The sequence below is a fragment of the Propithecus coquereli genome, unplaced genomic scaffold (genome assembly GCF_000956105.1).
Source record: "Propithecus coquereli isolate 6110/MARCELLA unplaced genomic scaffold, Pcoq_1.0 Scaffold167, whole genome shotgun sequence".
Classification (NCBI taxonomy): Eukaryota; Metazoa; Chordata; class Mammalia; order Primates; family Indriidae; genus Propithecus; species Propithecus coquereli.
In genome coordinates, this window is record NW_012141302.1 from 2,277,388 (window position 1) to 2,299,815 (window position 22,428).

Consider the following 22,428-nt stretch of genomic DNA (forward strand, 5'->3'; position numbering starts at 1 on the left):
CATCTTGGTATTCAACAAAATTACACATCTCCTCTAAGAAAGTTGATGTAGTAGGCAGCAATACAGAAGGAAATGAAGTATCAACAAATAAAAGGTAGAGTACCTTGTTTTGAGCTAATTCCTTTTCCAAATTGCATTTTTCTTGTGCTATTTCTTTTTCTGTTTTATTAACCTGCCCAAAGGTGGGGGGAAAAAAAGAAATGGGTCAATTTTACAGCAGCTGACAGATGACTCCACTATAGCAAACACATCCTGCATGTCAATTAATACCTACACTGCAGAGATAGCACATCCTCTCAGAAAAGGGGCCAATCAGGGAGTCTCTGAGGCAGAGCAGACTTCACAAATAGCCCTGAAATTAGAAACACACGTCTGCATATCAGACTCTGCTGGTTCCTTCCTAAGTAGGGGGACAGGGCTGTTTCCCCTTAACCTCTACTGTCCCACTCCTTCAGGGGAAATCAATTTTAAAATATGACCCCTTAACTAACATGAGGATGTGTGAATTATTAGATACCATTCACTAATGCTGTATAAGGATATACTGTACTATTCAGCACAGATTATTTTGCATGCTAAAAGGCATAGATTAGCCACCTAAAGATTTCTTTAATGGGCAAATCAGACAAACTGCATCTGGGTTTTATTTCTTTTCTTTTACACTTAGAATACAATTTTAAAACATCAGCACACCACAACTAGAAGGTAGCATAAATCTGCTCCTACATACCTCTCTCTGAAATCTTTCTTTCTCCTCTAGCAGAGACTTGTTCTCTTGCACTGATGTTTTCAATTCACCTTGTAATCTTGCAATAGTCAATTCTAGCAGCTCTTTTTGCACAGCTGTTCTCTTCTCAGCATCCTGTGCTTTCTGAATACACTGGTTATGCTCAAAGATTAAATGATCCCTGCAGGAAGAGAACAAGGAGATATGAAAGCTAAATGAGAGTTCTACTTTAACAGAAAAAGCAATTAAATGTTCTTATAGAACATATCTCTTGCCTGAGAGCAGTTACCAAAATGTTCTAATAAAACTAGTTTCTTGAGGGCACAGTCTTTTTATCTTTGTGGCTGGCCCAGCAAATGTAGAATTAAATGTTGTCATTAAAGATAAGAAGCACAAATACAAGAACAACAGATGCATAAGAAGTTGCCTGTAATTTACTCACAGATGTGCTTGGAGTTTGGTTTTCTCATTCTGAACAGTCTGTAGTTCACTTGTGATACTGGCATGGGCTGCATCCAGCAGTAAGTTTTGTTCTTGAAACGTTTGCGTCATCATTTTCTGTTCTACCTGAGGGTTAGGGGTAATATTAAAAGTTGAGATGCCAGAAAGTCATTTGATAAGGTGTCATTTGGAGTCACTGATCAAAGACACTGGACTAACTTACAAGAGACAAGTTTTATTTATATAAATAAAACCTCTTTTTGAAAGAATTTATTTTAATGCCCAGCTCTTTGTCCTGTCCTGAGCTGACTACAATTCTATCATTTTATAACTCTACTAGCCAAGAGTCAAGATGCATTATTTACTCAGCCTGCTGAAAAATTTATATAACTCCTAATACTAACATATTTTTAAAGACAGAAAATTATATTAAGAATATTTTTTATTTTAAAATTTCAACATGTTTAATTCTAAAAAGTAAAACAATATAAATTTATATAAATATAAAATGAAAAGATTCCTTCATCTCTACCTACAACCCCCTCTGATAATCCCACTTACTAGGGATAATCATGTTTAATAGTTTAAATATGATTTAATAGTTTAACTAGTTTAATAGTGTGAATTCTTTTAAGACTATCTTAAATTGCACTCATACTGTTACAGCAGAAACATTATTTTGCGTGATTTATTTTCTCTGGCTCACCATTTTGGAATATCAAAACATTTTTATATACATATACCCCTACCTATAATCCACAAAGTTTTTGCAAATACATTAAATAATAACAATTACTTTTATAAATAGTTTTAAAAACACTTCTATTTAAACAATATTCAATAGCAAGGCAAACCTTCACAGCTTCACACTTGGTAAAATGGGATCCCACTTGTGTTATATTCTAAAATTTTGAAATGTTTGTTAACAGTGGTACATATGCTACATTATTCAGTCCACTCAATTATAAGGCCACCAAAGTAGGGATTTTGTCATGTTCACCACTATAATTCTAACTAGATCTAGCACTGTACTTGCACAGAGTAAACACTCAACGTTTGTTCAATTAATGAAAAATATTTACGGAGTATTTGTTATGTGCAAAACATGCTTAGTGATATGGGAAATAACGAAGATATCTAAGGTAATGTCCTTGCTTCTGGGGAGCTAACAAAAAAAAATAAAGGAAATGAAGCATGCACATAAATTACTACTAGAGAAGGCAGAATAGGGAGTTAGCATAACAATGATTAAAAATATTGACTCTGCGGTCACCCTAGGTTTAAATCCAGCTCTATTCTTTACTAGCTAGGTGACTTTGGACAAGTTAACTTCTCTAAATCTCATTTTCTTGTCAGCAAAATGAGGATAATAAATATCCCTTTACATAATGACTGCTATGATTAAAGGAGGTTAATATATGTAAAAACCTTAGCACAATGCTTGCTATATAGTAAGTATGCTTAAAAAAATGAGATCTATTACTATGATAGTCTGTTTAGTGTTCTAGGAATAGAAGTCGAAAAGGAAAACTCATCCCTTCTGGTTGAGATGATCCAGCTCCCAGAAAGCAACTCGAAGAATAAACAGAATTTCAAATAGATGAAGATGAAGTAAAGAGAATTCTTAACAGAGAAAATGGCATAAGCAAAATGGGAAATTGCAAGATGTTTGAGGAAAAGGTAAGTTCTTTAGAGTTAGTCATAAGTGTTTTCCATGATTCTATAAATAATGAGATAATTACTTTTCCTAAAGTAATGGTAAAGAAAACATTAAAAAGCACAGAGTGTAAGGCCAAATCACCCCTCTGATGAAAACCAAAAGCCACTAATAAAAAATAAAATAATTCAGTAAGTTTTTAAAAATTTATTGTTAAAATATTTACTTATCCAGTAGGCCTGCACATTTCCTGATCTCTCAGCCAGGGTGGCTTTCTGTCACCTGGTGAACGCTATTAGAAGTTCACTACTGGTGAATGAATACCTGCAGGATGGCTTGATGGTCAGCAATGATCCTGGCTTTTTCCATATTAACAGTCTGAAGCATGCAGCTCAGCTCTGAACACTTTGTAGTCAGCTGTTCATTCAAAACCTAAGACAACATATACAGCAAGTCACAGGTCTCTCCAATAAAGAATTATTTTATATATCATTATTTTTTTTAATTCAGGGTATAATGTGGGTACATTTTGGTTACATGAAATACGTTTGCCTCGCCCAAGCCAGGGCTACAAGTGTGTCCTTCCCCCATACAGTGTGCCCCATTTCCATTAGCTATGGGTTTACCCTCCCCCATCCCCTCCACCTCCCCTACCTGAGTGGCACCCAATGAGTATTACTACCATGTTAGCACCTTAGTGTTGATCAGTTAGCACCAATTTGAAGGTGAGTATATGTGGTGCATGTTTTCCATCCTTGTGATACCTCACTTTGAAGGATGGGCTCAATGTCTATCCAGGATAATATAAGAGGTACTAGATCACCATTGTTTTTCGTAGTTGAGTAGTATCCCATGGTATACAAATACCACCTTTTATCAATCCACTCATGTATTGACGGGCATTTGGGTTGTCACATCTTTGCAATTGTAAATTGTGCTGCTATAAACATTCGAGTGCAGCAATATCTCTAATCATTAGAGAAATGCAAATCAAAACTACAATGAGATATCACCTAACTCCAGTGAGAATGGCCTCTATCAAAAAGTCCCAAAATAACAAATGCTGGTGTGGATGTGGAGAGATCAGAACACCCTTACTCCACTGGTGGGACTGCAAATTAGTCCAACCCCTGTGGAAAGTAATTTGGAGATACCTCAAAGAGCTAAAAATAGAAATACCATTTGATCCAGCAATCCCACTACTAGGCATCTATCCAAAGGAAAAAAAAAAAAAAAAAAAAAGACATTCTATAACCTGTATCATTATTTTTAATGATTACATAGTATCTCACTATGTGTGTGAACCTAATTTATTTAACCTATCTTCAATTAATATTTCATCACCAAGGGCAACACACGTAACCTAAACATCTGTACCCCTATAATATGCTGAAATAAAAGAAAAAAAATGATATTTCATCAGTTTATAAAATATTTTCAAATATTTGGAGTCAACACCCTAAATAATTATAAATTAAAAGGAGAGATTTCCTGATTTGGTGGAATAACTGAGGCACACAGCATCTTATGATTCTCTGTTCTTCACAACTTTGAACACTGGTCCATTAGAGCAAGACATCTGCAGAACGGAATTCACAGTGTAGGTGCCTAGCCAATATCATAGAAATCCGTTTCCATAATTAGATGTTGAGCATTCAGAACTGTTTAGCTGGAAACAAAAAATACTAAGCTCCTTCACCACAAACTACAGTATTCATAAAAGTAAAATATAATTTTACCATCGCAAGATTAATGTTTCAAAATAAAACAAAAATCTTTTGAGCTGTAGATCTATCATACATGTAGTTAGTTAATATAATCCTTTTTTCCTGATACTTTGAAATCTGTATCCCTGTGAAAAATATTCATCTTAATTATCAGTTATTTTTGCAAGGTAGATTGGCTTAGGTTTTCATGAAAAAGTTCTTCAAGGACAAATAACTTTGAATGAGCAACAGGAAGAAACAGAAAAAATAAAATGGTATGAAAGAAAAGATAAATGAAAGATAATCTGGCAGGTATCATAAGTAGTACGGGTAGTACAGTAGTTAGGAACACATTCAGGGGCATAAAGTCATACTCAGGTATACAAACTATTCATCAAGGAATATCTGGGGGTGAAACAGAGGAAAACCCCTACTCTTTGAAAAGAATAGCTAATTTTCTTTGGAGCCAGATTACCTGAACTCAAATTCCAATTCTGCCACCTATTAACTATGTTCCCCGAACCACTCTGTATTTCAGCTTCCTTATCTTTAAAATGTGAATAATAGATTCTATTTCATAGGACTATTGCAAGGATTACAATTTGTTAGTATTAATAACAGAAGGTGCTTAAAATCATACCTGGAATGTAGAATGGGTTCAGTGAAAAAGTTAACTACTATCAGTATAGGAAGAATAGTAGTAGTTACTGTTGTTACTATTTTATTTAAAAACACATTTATTTTGTATTTTCTTATTAAAGAGCGTACAGCAACACTATGATCCTAACATTGACATAATCAAATTATACCAACAGAAAAGTTAAGGGATAAACGCTATTTCACTGGGCTCTGTGATAAATGGCTCCAGTTTGCCTGCATATTTGGTGACTCTTCTTAACAATACATGCATATGTATACACACACACATATATATAACATCAGCTAAATTTGAGAACTACCATCCCACAGGAAATGATTACTTATAACTCCAAAATTCAGAATTTGTTAGGTTCCAACCGTGCTATTTGCTAAGAATATGTAAAGAAAGTATAAAACATAGCCCTTGCCATTGAACTATTTAGAAGTTTTTATATATATGTATATATTTAATGAGTAAATTACAAAGCAAACAAAGGTAAACTGTAAACAAGTGCATGGTTTAGCGGTATATCTTGTATACTTACATGTCATAGGAATTTGAAAAGTGAAACCAGAAATGTAGTTAATTTGATAATTCTCATGGATGAAGTACTATCTTATGGAAATAAAAAGTTGGATAATGGAGATGGTACAAATTTATATAATCAGGATTAACTTTGGTTCTTGGTTCTTTAATTGAACAAAATTAAATACCCAAAAACTAGAGAAATGCTGAAGATTTACCTGTGTTTTTTCTGATGCTTCATGCAGAGATACTATTTCAGACCTCAAATATGCATTTTCTTCATGTTCCTTGTTGAAAGACAGTTGAATATTCTAAAGGAAAAAAAGAAAAGAATTACTCTCTTTTTCACATGTATTATGTATGTCTATAAAAATATCTGTTCTGTATTTTGGCCAGTATCAATTCAAGTCCCAATGATATACATATGTAAGTATCTTATAAATAATTTTTTAAAATCTTGGTATCTTCAACTCCCAAACTTCTATTTGTAAATTACTTATCTAAACTGTTTATTTAAAACAATAACGAGATACTACTACACACCTATTAGAATGGCCAAAATCGAGAACACTGACAACATCAACTGCTGGCGAAGATGTAGAGCAACAGGTATTCTCATTCACTGCTGGTGGGAATGTAAAATGGTACAGCCACTTTGGAAAACAGTTTGGTGGTTTCTTACAAAACTAAACATATTCTTACCATATGATCCAGTAATCATGCTACTTGGTATTTACCCAAAGCAGCTGAAAATTTATGCCGACACAAAAACCAGTACACAGATATTACAGCAGCTTTATCATAATTGTCAAAACTTGAAAGCAGTCAAGACATCTATCAGCAGGTTAATGGATAAACTATGGTATATACAGACAACGGATTATTATTCAGCACTAAAAAGAAATGAGCGATCAAGCCATGAAAAGACATGGAGGAAATGTAAATGTTTATTACTAAGTGAGAGAAGCCAGTCTGAAAAGGCTACAGAGTATATGATTCCAACTATATAATATTCTGGAAAAGGCACATCTATCAAGATAGTAAAAAGTTCAGTGTTTGCCAGGGGTTGAAGGGTGGAAAGGAAGAGTAGGTGGAGCACAAAAGATTTTTAGAGAAATGAAACTACTCTATGATACTATAATACATAAAATATACCATAATAGTGGATATATGTCATTATACATTTGTTCAAATCCATAGAATGTACAACACCAAGAGTCAACCCTAATGTAACTATGGGCTTTGGGTGATAATGATATGTCAATATAGGTTCATAAACTGTAATAATGTCCCACTCTGGTGGAGAACGTTGATAGCGGGGGAGGCTATGCATGTGTAAGGGAAAGTGGTATGTGGGAAATCTCTGCACCTTCTGCTCAATTTTGCTGTGAACCTAAAATTACTCTAGAAATAAGTCTATTTTTAAAAACTGTTTATTAAATCTATTCTCATATTGGGATTCCAACTAGAAAGCATTTTCCCAAAACCATAACTTAAATATACCTAGTATCCTTATATCAAAGTTCTATTCTCTAAGATTAGATGCTATATTACATACACAATTTTTCCTATTAGTAGTAAGATCTTTGATTTCAAAGGAACACAATCAAAGATCTTTTAAAGTTGTAACTGAAGATATTTTCATCAAGGAGTACCTGGGGGTGGAGCAGAAGAAATCACCTTTGTTTGGGGGGGGGAGGGTGCGAAATGCTACTTCTCTTGGAGATGAGAGAAAGGTGACAGATGTGAGGTGTCGGTTGGGCTGTGAGTTGTCGGTTGCGCTTTCCCTAAAAGGTACTTTGTAGAATGAAGAAGGACAAAGTGTAAATCATCTCCCTATAGAGAGAGAGCCACCTTTCTTGTCTGGAGTAGAACACAGGGAATGCACCTATTTGTATATCCTTGACTGAAGATCTGTCCTCCTCTGTCAGGGAAGGTCGTCCTCTTCAACTGAGCACTCAGCTTTGGGAAGGACGCTCACAGAGCAGTGAGAGAGAGGAAGGGGACACCTGCCTAGCCAGCCAGATCAGTCTAATCAACCCTAGATCAATGTGGTGACAGATGTCGCAGCCAGATCTCCCTCACATCCGAGAACCACCTTTCTATTTTCCCAGGAGAAGCATCTCAAGAAAGAATAAACATCACATAACACAGGATTAGACAGCATCCACAAAAAGTATTCCAAATACAATCTACCCATCAACAGGTTAATTTAGAAATGTAATAAGATATAAAGTGTCAGGCTGGGTGTGGTGGCTCATGTCTGTAATCCTAGTACTTTGGGAGGCTGAGGCAGGTGGATCGTTGGAGCTCAGGAGTTCAAGACCAGCCTGAGTAAGAGGGAGACCCCGTTTCTAATTAAAAAAAATAAAAAAGAAAGAAATTAGCTGGACAACTAAAAATATATAGAAAAACTTAGCCGGGCATGGTGGTGCACGCCTGTAGTCCCAGCTACTGGGAGTGCTGAGGCAAGAGGATCACTTGAGCCCAGGAGTTTGAGGTTGCTGTGAGCTAGGCTGATGCCATGGCACTCCAGCCAGGGCAACAGAGTGAGACTCTGTCTCAAAAAAAAAAAAAGATATAAAGTTTTTTTTATTAAATTATGATAAATATACATGACATAAAATTTACCATTCTAACCATTTTCAAAGGTACAGTTTAGTGGCATTATATACATTCACACCTGTGCAACCAACACCAAAAAGTTTCTTACATTTCATCAAAAAAGTTAATTTATAACAATTAGCAAAAAACACAAAGAAATCTTTTTTTTTTTGCCATTTCACCTTTTCAAACTATAATAACCTGCATTAAATGATTTCTTAGTTCCTAATACACAGTATTACCCTTAATATACAACATGAAACTTTTTTTATCCAGCTTTTAGGACAATCAGGACTGTAAACCAACAGGAATGAGGACACAGGACTTAGTGAAGAGAGGAAAGACCATCTCCACAACCTCACCACTTACCTTGTTTTCTTCAACCAACTTGGAAATGATGTCATCTCTAGAAACTAAAAACAGAAAGTCCACGTAACTATGGTGATAACTTACTACATTGAAATCACATGGTATTGTTTTCCCTGAGAAGCTTTAAATTTTTTTCAGTCCATATATTTTAGAAATAAGGAGAACCCTGGTATTTCTATCATGTTTTTATACACTAGAAACTAGTCCACAGTCATTCTCAATGATAAACGAGGCTGCACGTTACTCAGCACATAGATTATAAGTCTTTAAGGGATTTTAAGTTGGAGAGGAACATGATGAAAAGATTTTTGTTAGAGAGGTCACTCTAACACAGGTTCGATAAAGGCACAAAGATCAGTTTAGTAGCTGTTGCAGTTACTGAAGTGTAAAACAACGAGGGCTGGCTCTCACTGGTAATAACAATGGAGCTACAGGGGAACAATAGACCTGTGAAACAGTAAGCAGAGAGGACTGTCAGGACTTGCGGGCTTATTGGTGGGGTAAAAGCAAAAGATGAATGAGGGAGAACATCTAGCATTCAGATTAGGCAGCAGCATGGATAGTGGATTCTTTAACTATACAAGGCAAGGAGAAGGTTTAGGGGCTAGAATGAATGAGTGAAATACTTAGTTTTCCATGCGTTTTGATGTATCTGCAGGGCATTCAAATACAGATGTCTAGTTGGCAGTAAGATACTGGTCTAGAGCTCAGGAGGATGATTTTGTGTAGAAAAAAAAGATCTGAAACCAGTCAGAGTACATATAGTGAAATGAAAACCAAAGACAGAAAATTGTGGAACAGTTTGGCATTGTATACTACTAGCCAATAGATGTAAACTTTTTCTGAGTAATGTTTTGACTTCATAGAAAAATTCACAGTGATCTGTTTTGTTTCACTTAAATATTCTAAAGCCAGAAAATCATAAAACACATAAAAACTTGTATCTTAATAGGATATACCCTAGAAAACTATACTTTTTGAACACATGAATCTACAGTTCATTAGAATAAACTCTGAAATACGTGAAAGATCAAAAGGATAAACTATATGACTTATTCTGAAAATTCTAATCAAAGTAAGAATGAAAGGAGTGGTTTTTTTTTTGCTTGAGAGAACAATTTAATTACTTTAATATATATTTATATAAATGTTAATTGTTAATAAACTTAATAATTACATTTTAAAATTCATTGAAGCAAACATTTAAAGACATTCCTTTTATTAATCTAGTTAGAATAACTATTTGTATCTTAAAGTAATAAAACTGCATATATATGTAGAGAGTCTACAATTCAATATTAAGCACATAGCTGGCATTTGGACAAGCTTCCTTCTCATGTTAGTATGAATTACTGTTGTTTTAATATTCATTTTTAATGGTCTTCCAGATATTCTTTACAAAATTAAAAAATAAAGCATTAATCCAAAGAGAAAGTAACATAAAAAACTTAATCAGAAGGCCAAGTAATACAATAGGAAGACATGTATTTTAGGCCCAGTTATTCTATTTGCTGTGGGTCCTTGGGTGAAGTCTCTCTGGATCTTTTTATTCTTCTGTAGAAAGGGTATATTTTCTTATCTTTCTACCAAGGTTGTTATAATCCTCAAATGAGATAATGTGGCAGCACCATAAAATGTAACATGTATTTTTGTAGGCACACAAGCATAGGAAGACAGAAAATTATCCTGGGACACTGTCAGTGAGAACTTCACATAGTAATTCACTACCCAACTACTATAAGAAAAAGGAGTATTTTCTGCTAAAAGGAGTAGGTCAAAACATTGAATAGATTATTCTTTGCTCTATATTTTTTAATAATTTTCCTTTCCTTTTTTGTACTCCCTGCCCCCATTTTAGCCACAGAACAGAGAAGGTATACTAAAGAGAACACTGGGCTTGGACTTAGAAGATGTAGGTTCAATCCTCACTTTACCGTATTTTTCCTTTTGTAACTTTGGAAAGTATGGATAGCTTTGAGTATTAAATGAGATGATTTACGTGAAAGCTCTATGTAAACCACGAAGTGTTAATCATGTGAAGCACTGCACTGTAACTCTGTGATCTCTGTAGTTGAGACTATCTGGAAACCGCTTTACAATAACATATTAACAACAGTAGTATGATAAAGGGCTGATGATGGGTTGGAAGAAGCATGACTGAGCAACTTGGGATCAAGTCTAGGTTCTTCCATTTTCTAGCTCTGTCGCCTTTCAGGACTCACCTGTAAAAGGAGGAGATTAATCTAAGCTCTCTTTAAGGTCTCACAATGATCCATCTCTACAAATATAGGTTCACCAGAATAGATGGATAACCTGAAGAATCTGACATGATGAATCGCTAAAATCAGTATAGCTGTATTTCCTTATTAACATATTATCCAATATTAAATCTAGATGCCTAGAAACCAGATGTTCCTAACCCAAGTCCGCAAATACTTAAAAAAGCCCAGGAAAAAATACTAAATAAAGAACAGTTTACAATCAAGAGGGTCATATCTATTAACAACATTCCTTTTGTCTCAGTGTTACAGGTAGAAAGGAAATCAGCAATTTTTTACATTCAGGACTGTAGGAAATATCAATAATACCAGCTACTTCAAGAATTTGAGATCTTAAGAGTTTTTGTATGAAATCTCAAAAAACTAACAAAAGTGTGATTTCTGGCATCTATTTTCATACTTAGATCAGACTTGAGCTGTGAGGTAGCAGTCTCCAACTCTCCTTTTTGTTGTTGTTCCTGGACCAGTAGATCTTGGGTGTTCTGTATAGAACTGCGTAGGGCAATGCTGTTTTGTTGCAAAATGTGCACCTGAAATTGTATAAGAAAAATTCCTTTCTGTAAAGATTTCTAATAAACTATCTTATAGCACATGTGTAAGGCAGAATTTCCAATCTTAATGTCACTGAGGGGAAAAGAGAAGTTAGTCTATATGTTACAGTTAAAATCTCAATAGAATGTAATGCTTTATAACAGAGCTGTCCAATAGAACTCTACAGTATAAGTCACTAGTCACAAGTAGCTATTAAGCACTTGAATGCGGCTAGAGTGTGTGAGAAAATGAGTCTTTAATTTTATTTAACTAATTTGAACAGGCATATGTGGCTAATGGCTACCATATTGGCAGTGCGAGTTACAGTAATAAAGAATCATTTGCCAACTCCTCAAGTAGAATCCTTGCTATAACTTAGTTGTGAAGGGTAGCCATTGGTTAAAATAATAAAGATTATGTAATCCAATTACAAGTATTAAAATATGAAAACACTAATTGCCTTGGGTAGTTAGAATTTAAAGTATTCTAAATTATATGTTGGTACTTCAAATAATGACTATGATGAACAGAAAAATACTGTTAAAATAATTGAAAACAGCAGTGTAAACATATTCTTGATTATTTTACTTATTGATATTCTTTGCTTCAAGTGTTAGCTCAGTCTTATCTTTATTTTCTATCCATATCACATACATATAGCACAAGACCAGGGCAATTCCTTCCAAAATCAATGCCTATAACAGAGATTGTGTGGGAAGGATGTTGTATCAGGAGCTAAGAATTCATCTATAAAGCCTGAGGCAAATTAAACTCTCTTGTCCTTAGCTCCCTCATCATAAATTAAAAGTGTTGGATTAAATGACATTAGAGTTCTTTCTTATTTTGCACTAATTTTTTTTTTTAAAACTGTAGTAAGAATGTTAACAGACTACTACAGAAAAATAAATATTTTAATAAATTATCTATTATCTTTCTACCTGTTTCCGTTCCACCTCTACTGTTGATTCCATTTCTCGTATTTTGAGTAGCATGGCTGATCCAGATTTCTCAAGAGATTCCCTGAGGTGCCTCTCCTGAGCCAGTTGTCGCCTTAGCTACAGAGCAATATCGAGGTTAGGCAAGACCAACTGAACATCATACCAATTTAACAAAGATCAAAGTTACTGTGAAAAGTTTAAGAGGCAAGCCACCTCACTCCCAAACATTCTCCATTTGTTTATGACTGCTCAGAGACATGCTTTTCTTTCTCCCTAATGGATAAGCTTTTAAGAAATACAGATCGAATTTATTGCCCTCATCTTCATATTGTTTAAGTCTGTTTTCCAAATTGGAGGTCAAGACAGCACTTAGGAAAAGGAAAAAAAAAAAAGAACAAAATAGAAAACATCAGCATGCATAGTAAGAAGTATTGCTTCATGAAATGTATTTGTATATGTACATGTGTGTAGTGTTGCTGAGTAAAATACACACCTAACAATGGATTTTTGTCAAATAAAGCTTGAAAAACACTAGTATCTTACCTTAGTGTGTATTTTCTGGCTTTATTTTTCAACTCTTAAACTGTTAAGTAGCAAATAAAACTGACACTCCAAAATTTGAGTACTATGATATTGTGATATAAGAAATATATATTTGGTATCTGACCCTGGTTCCTGGCACACAACTCGAAAAAACCTTGGAATCTCCTGATAAAAGTGTCTTTTGTATGCTAATAAGATGACTGGTTGGTGGTAGGGTAGGGGTTAGATAGCTTCCAGAGGGGGGCTGGGCACCAGAAAGACCAAGGCATGATTATTGTGACTTTCAGCACCACTTTCCAACCTCCAATGAGGGGAGATGGGCTAAAGATTGAGTCGATCATCAATGACCAATGATTTAATCAATCATGCCTATGCAATGAGGTCTCCATAAAAATCCAAAAGGACGTGGTTTGGAGAACTTCTGGATAGTTGAACATGCAGAGGTGTAACTGGCTTCATGAACAAATTTCAATGACTACTGTATGTTTTTTTGTAATCCTCTCCCTTGACTAACCACTTGACCTTTTGAGTTGTTTCCCAGAAATGGCACATTTTCTCCAAGACAGAGGAGCTGACATTCTGAAGGCCCCTGGGCAGACTTCCCAAGCCAAGACTCACCATCATCCTTTACAACCTGCCCCCAATGCACATAGCCCCTTATTAGTTATACCACATGTCTGAAGGCATGTGGCCCCTCCTTTAAAAGTCCATGATCTCTGTTAGTTGGGAGATTTGAGACAACTTCTTTACCATCTCTTTCGTATTAAAAATTCCTTTTTTCCTTGGCAACAATCCTTGTTGTCTCAATAATTGGATCTTTGTGCTAACTGGACCTAGGCTAAAACTCTCTTGCAGTTTCGATGACAGAGGTACCTGGAAGGTGGCAAGCCTGGAGATGACATGGAAGTCCTGCACCCCTTCCCACATGCCTTGCCCCATGCAGCTCTTCCGTTTGACTATTCATCAGTATCCTTTGTAATGTCCTTTATAATTAATGGGTAACTGTAAGTAAAGTGCTTCCCTGATTTCTGTGAACTGATCTAGCAAATTAATCGAACTCAAGGAAGGGAATCATGGAGACACCAATTTATAACTCATCAGTCAGAAGGACAGCTCACAGCCTGGAGCAAAATTGGCATCTGAAGTGGGGGGTAGTCTTGTGGGACTGAGCCCTTAACCTGTGGGATCTGACACTGTTGCCAGGTGACAGTTTCAAAATTGAATTGAATCACAGGACACCCAGCTGGTGTCTGCTAGAAAACAGAATTGCTTAGTATCTGAGGAGAAATCCCCACACATCTGATGTCAGAAGTGTTGTGTTGAGTGGTATGTGAGAATATGAAAACACACTTCAGTATTTTCTTATTTCAGAGGTATACTGACCTTATTTCTGTCAATAAAGGACTCCAAAATGATTCAGATAAAATATATAGACAGTTGAGTCTTTTATCATGAGGTAAAAACACCCTTTCCAACTTAAAAGGGAATTGTAGAAAATGCTATTCCTTTTGTGATGTTAAACTGAAATTCTATTTTTTAAACACCAGTGAAGATGACTATATTTTATTCTCTAAATTGTACACACATATTTTATATGTATTTTCCTTATAGATGACATATTTTATAATTTTTAAAAAGCTAAGTTAAAGAATGTGTTCGGATAAAATTGTTGTAAGATTGCTCATTTTGGAAATGCTATATGATTTTCTTAATCATAGCCCTGATATTGGACATGTAGGTTTTTCCAATTTTTCTCTAAATACTGCTCTCCTGAACATACTTGTGAGTCAATATTTCATTACATTTCTGATTATTTCTTTCAGATAAATTCCTGTAAGAATCACTAGGTTAAAGGTATAAACATTTTTTAGAATTTTGATCCTGTAATTTTCCTTCCAATATTACCTTCCTACCAGTAACATCTGAATAAATCTTATCAGCAGTATGTAGTATCATTTTCTTAAATCTTTTCTAATTTAATAAATGAAAACTAAAATCTTAATATCTTTGCATTTCTTTGGTTACTGGTGAGATTAAACATCTTCTAATATGGTTATTAGCTCTTTATATATTTCTTTCCTGAACTGTCAGTACTTATTCTTTGCCCCCCGTTTTTTTGTTATTTCTAATCAATTTTAAGTTCTTTAAAAGGGAAAATTATTAACTCTGTCTAGTTTTATTATAATGTTTTATTCATTTTGCTTTTTACATGTAGAAGTTTTAAATTCTTATGTGGTCAAATCTATTGAGCTTTTTACAATTTTGTTCCTTTTTTCAAGCTTAGAAATTGCTTACTAGTCCAATGATAAGTCAAATACTACAATCTTGTGTAAGAATGAGCCATAGTTTTTATTTTGGGCTATATTTTTTCAGGTTTTAGTATTAGATTATAAATTATTTTATCATATAGAATAGCTTAATATACTTTTCTAAGCTTTGTATCAAATTATAGTATAACTTCCTCAAGATGTAATTTGTACTCACCCACGAAATCAGCTAATTTGTATTTTAGGTGCATCACTGTCAAATGTTATTCAGTCTAGAGTTCGTCCAGAATTAAATATTTCAGTTTTTGAATTCCATGTTTATCATTCCCATGATATAGGCTTAAAAGGATTTAGCTAGCCACCTTTTTAAAGAATGGTGACTTTTATAAAGAGACATTTTCCTTTTTTATATATGATACACATATAATGTATAAAAGTACATTACAGAGAGAATCTCTAGTTAATAATTATACTACTGAGGTATTCATTTCTGAAGCATTATTAAGGGCAGTCAATGTGTTTAATGTTTTCAGATCCATATTTCATATATATATTTCACATGTTATATATATATTTCCTATCTCTTAGGAAGACAGATACCACATTTACTCTATCTGTATATAGTCCTATGCTATGGGCTGAACCGTGACCCCCCAAAATTCTTCTGTTGAAGTCTAACACCCAGTACCTCACAATGTGACAATTTGAAGATAGGGCCTTTAAAGAGGTGGTTATGTTAAATAAGAAGAAATTTGAACACACAGACACACCAGGGATGCACACACATAGAGAAATGAGCATATGAGGGCACAGCAAGAAGGTAGCCACCTGCAAGCCTTGTTGGAGAGAGGCCTTGGGAGAAATTAACCCTCTTGACACCTTAATCTTGGACTTCTAGCCTCCAGAACTCAATAAAAACAGAAATAAATTTCTGTTAATGTCACCCAGTCCGTGGGACTTTGCTATGGCACCCAGGCAAATTATTAATAATACATCTTTCCTGCTCTGCATACCCTCAAAATGCCCGTTGACTTGTACAGTCCTTCTGCAGATCCTTGACAGAGTTCAATCAAAATTCAAGATTTTGCTACAGCACCAAGAATTAAGAATAAGACTTTCCCCATAAATAATAATGTTAAGCAGAAATCCAGTGAAGAAAGGATAATCTTTCAACAAATGGTAATAGAACCACTAGCCATCCACACACAAAACAAAAAAAAAAGAAATTACTCTAGATACAGATCTCACATCTTCCATGAAAATTAACTCAAAATAGATGAAAGACACAAATGTAAAATGCAAAACTATAAAATTTCTAAAAGATAACATAAGAGAAAATCTAGGTGACCTTGCATTTGGTGATGACTTTTTAGATACAACACCAAAAACAGAATCCACAAAAGAAAAAATTGACAAGTTGGACTTCATTAAAATTAAAAGCTTTTGCTCTGTACAAGACACTGTTAAGAGACTGAAAAGACAAGCTACAGACTGGGAAAAATATTTGGGTAACACATATTTGATAAAGAACTTTTATCCAAAATATACAAAGAACTCCTAAAACTCAACAATTTAAAAGAAAGCAACTCAGTTACAAAATGGGCAAAAGGTCTAATAGATACCTCAAAGAAGATATATAGATGGCAAATAAACATATGAAAAGATCTATGTCATTTGTCATTAGGGAATTGCAAATTAAAATAAGATACCACTACACGCCTACTAGAATGGCAAAAATTCAAAAACAATGACAACATCAAATGATGAGGATGTGCAGCAGCAACAACTCTCATTCCTTGCTGATGGAACACAAAATGGTACAGCCGTTTTGTAAGACAGGTTGGCAGTTTCCTACAAAGCTAAACAGAGGCTCGCCATATGATCCAGCAATTGTACTCCTAGGTATTAACCCAATGAGTTGAAAAGTTATGTCCACAAAAAAGCATGCACACATGAAGGTTTTAAGGTAAAATTAGATGAGCAGACTTATTAAAAGCTTTTTATTTTAAACACAACTTTCAATTAAAAGGCCTTTGCATGAAGGTACCCACTTAACTGTAATATATGGGCAAGACATGTGATAACTATTTCCCTCCTGACTCAGAGAGCATTTATTTTTTATTTCTAATTTTAGGGCAGTATTGAGGCAAAAGGAAGTCTTAACGTCATGTAAGGGCAAGCACTTTTCACTTGAATTTAACTACACAGTCATATATTTCCTTCTTCAAAGGTTTCATTTTATTCTCACAACTGTCTTGATTTTTCCTCTGCGTTTCCAATACCTCCTTCACCCTCCAGCATCTTTTTATCTTACCTCCTGAATTTTAAGGTTCATTTTACGTTTTGTGGTCTTAAATTCCTCTTCAACAATGGCTGCATTCTTCTAAAAGTAGAAGGAGAAAAGGTTCTAAATAATCTGAAATGACAGGAAAAGATTGTCTATAGGTATGTTAGTTCAAATTTAGGCTTTTTTCTGGCAACCTATAAATGTTTGTTAATATTTGTTATTATAATAATTGTTAATATGGTTATACATACTCACTATAAATCTGAATTATTATAACGTTATTTAAAAAGAAAGTTATTTTGTTACTTTGATTTATGACTTCTATCATATCTTCTTTTATATCATAAACAGTGATTAATCACACCCAATTCTATGTAAAATTCAACAATCAAAGGACAATCTGGTAATTGATAGACATTTTTCTTACAGGACATATTTCTTTTTTTTTTAAGAACTCATTTTTTTCTGGCTTAAAATATTATTCACGATTGGGAGTTGAGGATGAAAAACAAAGCTTTCACTACTTATTCTCTTTTTTAATATTATTAATGGCCCACAATCCCAGATGTAAAACCTCAGAGTCATCTTTGCCTTCTTTCCTGCCTTCGACCCCTATCCAATACCATATTCTAGCATATCTTTGTTCACAGAATATCCCTCTTTCCTTCAAAATGCCATAAGCCTAGATCAGACCTCCTTAGGCTCCTACCTCAAATAATGCAATGGGCTCCTAATTGGTTTCCCTGCCTCCAAACTCTTCTCCCTATAATCAGTACTCTATAATACTGCCAAATCAGTTTTCCTGTTTTCGTTATTTCCGTATCAAAAATCTTAATCACTCCCCATAGGATTAAGCCCAACTACTGATTATTCTTGATTTTGAGATGCTCCATAATGTGATCCCTAGCTAATTATTTATTTCCCACAAACAAATCCTCACTTCTGTCTGGCTAGTTTATACATAACTGCACCAGTAGAAAGATCTAGGTTCAAATCTGGGTTACAGAAAGAAGACAGGCATGTGTGTTCTTGGACAAGTGACTTCTCCCAGGGTCCCAGTACTCTTATTGTTAAAAATAGGGACAATAATATCCTACTTCACAAGGTTTTGCAAAGATTAAACAATAACATGTTGAACACCTACTAACTGCCTGGCCCACGGTGAGGAGAACAATATTGTTAGTTTCTGTTCCTAGTAGTCCTTATTCTTTGCTGCCTCCATGTGCTCCTTGAAATGTCCTTACCCCTTCACTTTGCCTTCTAAAGTTCCTATCTCTTTCTGAGGCCTACCTAATCTATTCAAGATGGGGCATCCTCTCTCTCTCAAACATGCCTGAACACAAAGCCCTTAATCTGCAATATTCACTTTTTGTCTGATACAGTGCTATAACATTTCCTATACTCTTACTTTTTCACTATATGCTATGCCTCATTCTCTCAGCTAGCATACAAGCTCTTGAAGAGCACAGACTCAATCTCGTACCTCTGTACCCTATCACTATCACTTGTACAAGGTAAGGGCTCTATAAATAATCAATCACTGATAGCACACAGTGCTTAGGTTATCAATGAAGATAAACATCAAATGCCAAGAATCCTCACACCAACATCACCTATTTTTAAAAATTATTTTTATGGGTCTGTTGCCTCCTTCAGCTAACACATAACAGTGAGTTTGTACTTCAGAACTCTGGACCCAAACCTTTGTTTCAGAGGCAATCTCTAGAGTGGCAGTCAACCTTTGCACTTCATCTTGTGCCTTGTCTTCTTCCTCTTTTACATCTCTCAGTTGTTGGCGCAAATTCTTAACTTCAAGATGCAACAGCTTCAGATCCCTGGAATGCTCCTCCCGTATTATATTCAGTCGATCCTTCAGAAAAGCTACCAGACAGCACAGGAGGGCCATCAAGCAATAAAAAGGAGGTCAGTAAAGGAAAAGAATAAAAAACTCATCAAGCACCTACACAGGACCAAATTTCTGATGATTCTCTTCTTTCTATACCTGTCTGCTGTGGATTCAAATCCTTTTCAGTTTGCAGGCGAAAGATGTTCATCTTCAAGGACTGGATGAGGCTTTCCAGACGGCACATTCGATTTACCAGAAACTCACAGTTCTTCCATAAAATATTTGTTTTTCCTGAACAAATTACTTCATTCTGGATAGGACTAATGACTGTCTGGCTGGCAGGGTCTTCTAAACGGTTTGGAGCTTCCAATTGGCCTCTAGACAAAGATCCCAATATAGCGATATCATGCAATGCAATTTGCACTATGATAACCCCAACCATTGAGTCAATTAACATTTCTAATAAGGATAGTAATTAGAAAGTGATATCAGCAACATGGCAGAATAGGAGGCTCCTGACGCTCCCTCCACCTGGGGATGTACTGAATAGTCATCTATATAGGAAGAATAAGTTCTAGTGATCCACTGTAGAGTGTGGTGACTATAGTTAATAATAACGTATTGCGTATTTCCAAATTGCCAAAAGAGATTTTAAATGTTCTTACCCCAAACAAATAAGTATGTGAGGTGATGGATATATTAATTAGCCTGATTTAATGATTCTACATTGTATACATGTATCATAATATCACACTGTACCCCATAAATATATATAATTATTTGTCAATTAAAAATAAAATTAAAAAAGAAAAAAATAGATTCCTTAGTTAACAAGCATTTGTTAGCCCCTCCAAATTTAAATATAGAGAACGCTATTAGATAAAGAGGATGAGACCAATGTAGGATATATGATCACTGATTTCTTAATAGCTGTTTATTTTAATCGGAATTTTTCATAAACTTTTTTTGTGCATATAAAAACAAGTGATATATAAAACATGTTACATGCTAATTCTGTGTGGTGAACTAAGAATTAAAGTTAGCATGAAGGCAATATATTCATGTTTTTAGAAAAATTTTAAAGTCATAATAAACATTCCTATTATGTTACCAGCATATTCAACATCTGTACCAAATTTAATCTTTAACTGTTAAAGAGTTATTATTTATTCCATGTGTGCTATAATACCAATGATACTAATTTTATGTCTTAGTGAGAGACACTCAGGAAATATACGTAATTTTTTTAAAATGACACCAGTAAATATGAAATTGGCTGCTTAAGCCCCCAGATTCCTCAGGCCATTGACAATCCAATTTTTAATGTCAATAACTTCTTTAGGAGCACTAGGGAAAAAATACAGTTCTTTTTTGGACCACCTCTGTTTAAATTATGAAATTTTTAAAGACTTCAAAACTTTTTTTAATTTACAACAAATATGGGAAAAGAAAATAAGGACCAAATTAATGGCATGAAGCAACATTTTAGATTTTCACCTTAACTAATATCAAAGTCTAGTTTTGATTTCAAAATAAGAACCAATAATTTTTTTAATTACATGGAAAACTTTTGTTTTTAATCAAGTATTGAAGGTAAACACAATATCAAGGTTTATACACTTAATTAACACACTTTCAATATCTGTTTAGGGGAATATCAATAATAGCTCTATCACAAAATGATAACTTTTAACTTGCAAATATTCTCTAACGTTCAAATGGAAATTTATTTCTCAATTCTTTTGTAAATATCTATCCCATCTGCCAAACTACTGTGACTCATTAATAAGCAGTGAAGTGAAATTCTTTAACCTACAGAGATCTAGTTCATTTTTCTTTGTTACCTTTTTTCACCAAAGTCCAACATGATTAGGTCATTCCTCAGAGACCTGGTCTGTTCCTCAACTATTCTCATCCTTTGCTGGAGTACTGTGAATGTTTCAGAAGCTGTGGCATTGATGTGGGTTGGAGAAAGGACGGATCTGGACATGGCAGTTTCTATACGCATCTAAGAACACAGTCACAATATTAGTGTGGCAGATTCTATTATTGCTCAAAATAGTCACTTCCCCTTTCTATGGAAGGATTATGCATCACTGCCCTGTTGGACTCAGGAATGACCATGTGTCCTGTTTTGGTCAATTAAATGTGGGTAAAAGCTTTAAGAGCCAGCTTGTCCTTCACCATCTCTCTTTTCCCCTCTCCATGAGATGAGCAACATTCCCAATAGGGCCTGCTCCGTGTGCCAGGGTTCCAAAGTTTAGATGACATAAAATAGACCCACGACTCAGCCATGACATACAGTGTGAGTGAGCAACAAACCTGTGTTGTTGTAAGCCATTGAGATTGTTGAGTAGTTTGTTACTGCATCATAATCTAGTCTATCTCATTTGTTACCATTAGTCACACAGTGGGACCTATGACTTGGTTGAGGGAGTTATCTCTTTTGTTATCAGCCATTTACATTATAATATTATTGCTTACCATCTAACCTTCTTGAAAAAAGTTCTAGACTTGGACATTTGAGCAGCTGTCATAAAATAAATGATCTGCCAACTCTGTAACCTACATTGAAGCATCAATTTTCTAAAATAATTTATAACCTTAACTTCATAGCAAGAGCAAAGACCCTTCCTATAGCTAATGACATCAAATTTCCATAAACTCCTCCCCAAAAGCCCAACACATGGGAATAGTAAAACTATTCTGTCAGGTCATTAGTGACAGAAGCAGAATTAGTGACAGAAGTTTATATGTGGTCCCAACATGTAAATAAATCATGTTTAATGACAAGGTTGTTAGTAAAAACTTTAAAAATATTTTCCTGCAACTCCATCCTGTATATACATTTCTATACTAATCATACTATAAATCTTAACCATCTCTAGCAATGGTGTTCCTATGGGAATGTGTTCACAAAGGTCCAACTTGGGATATCAGGAATACCACTTTCTGCCCATTTGCTGTGTAATCAGGTATATCCCTTCCCCTCACCTCACAGGCAATGAAAGTGGGGACCACCTCAGGTCCAAGTCGTGGAAGGTGGTTCCAAGGACTGAAACTCACAA

At 34.7% G+C, this 22,428-nt stretch overlaps 1 protein-coding gene across 1 annotated transcript in view; it reads right to left on the reverse strand.

Moving 5' to 3' along the window:
- The window catches only part of CCDC150 (coiled-coil domain containing 150), a 67,828-nt gene that overhangs the window by 40,652 nt on the left and 4,748 nt on the right, over positions 1–22,428 (reverse strand). The window contains 12 exon segments of the mRNA XM_012641646.1: positions 104–172; positions 731–908; positions 1,170–1,294; positions 3,150–3,257; positions 5,915–6,007; positions 8,670–8,713; positions 11,349–11,478; positions 12,418–12,534; positions 17,542–17,610; positions 19,217–19,395; positions 19,517–19,737; positions 21,205–21,368. Of these exon segments, the coding sequence (XP_012497100.1) occupies positions 104–172; positions 731–908; positions 1,170–1,294; positions 3,150–3,257; positions 5,915–6,007; positions 8,670–8,713; positions 11,349–11,478; positions 12,418–12,534; positions 17,542–17,610; positions 19,217–19,395; positions 19,517–19,737; positions 21,205–21,368 (1,497 nt within the window).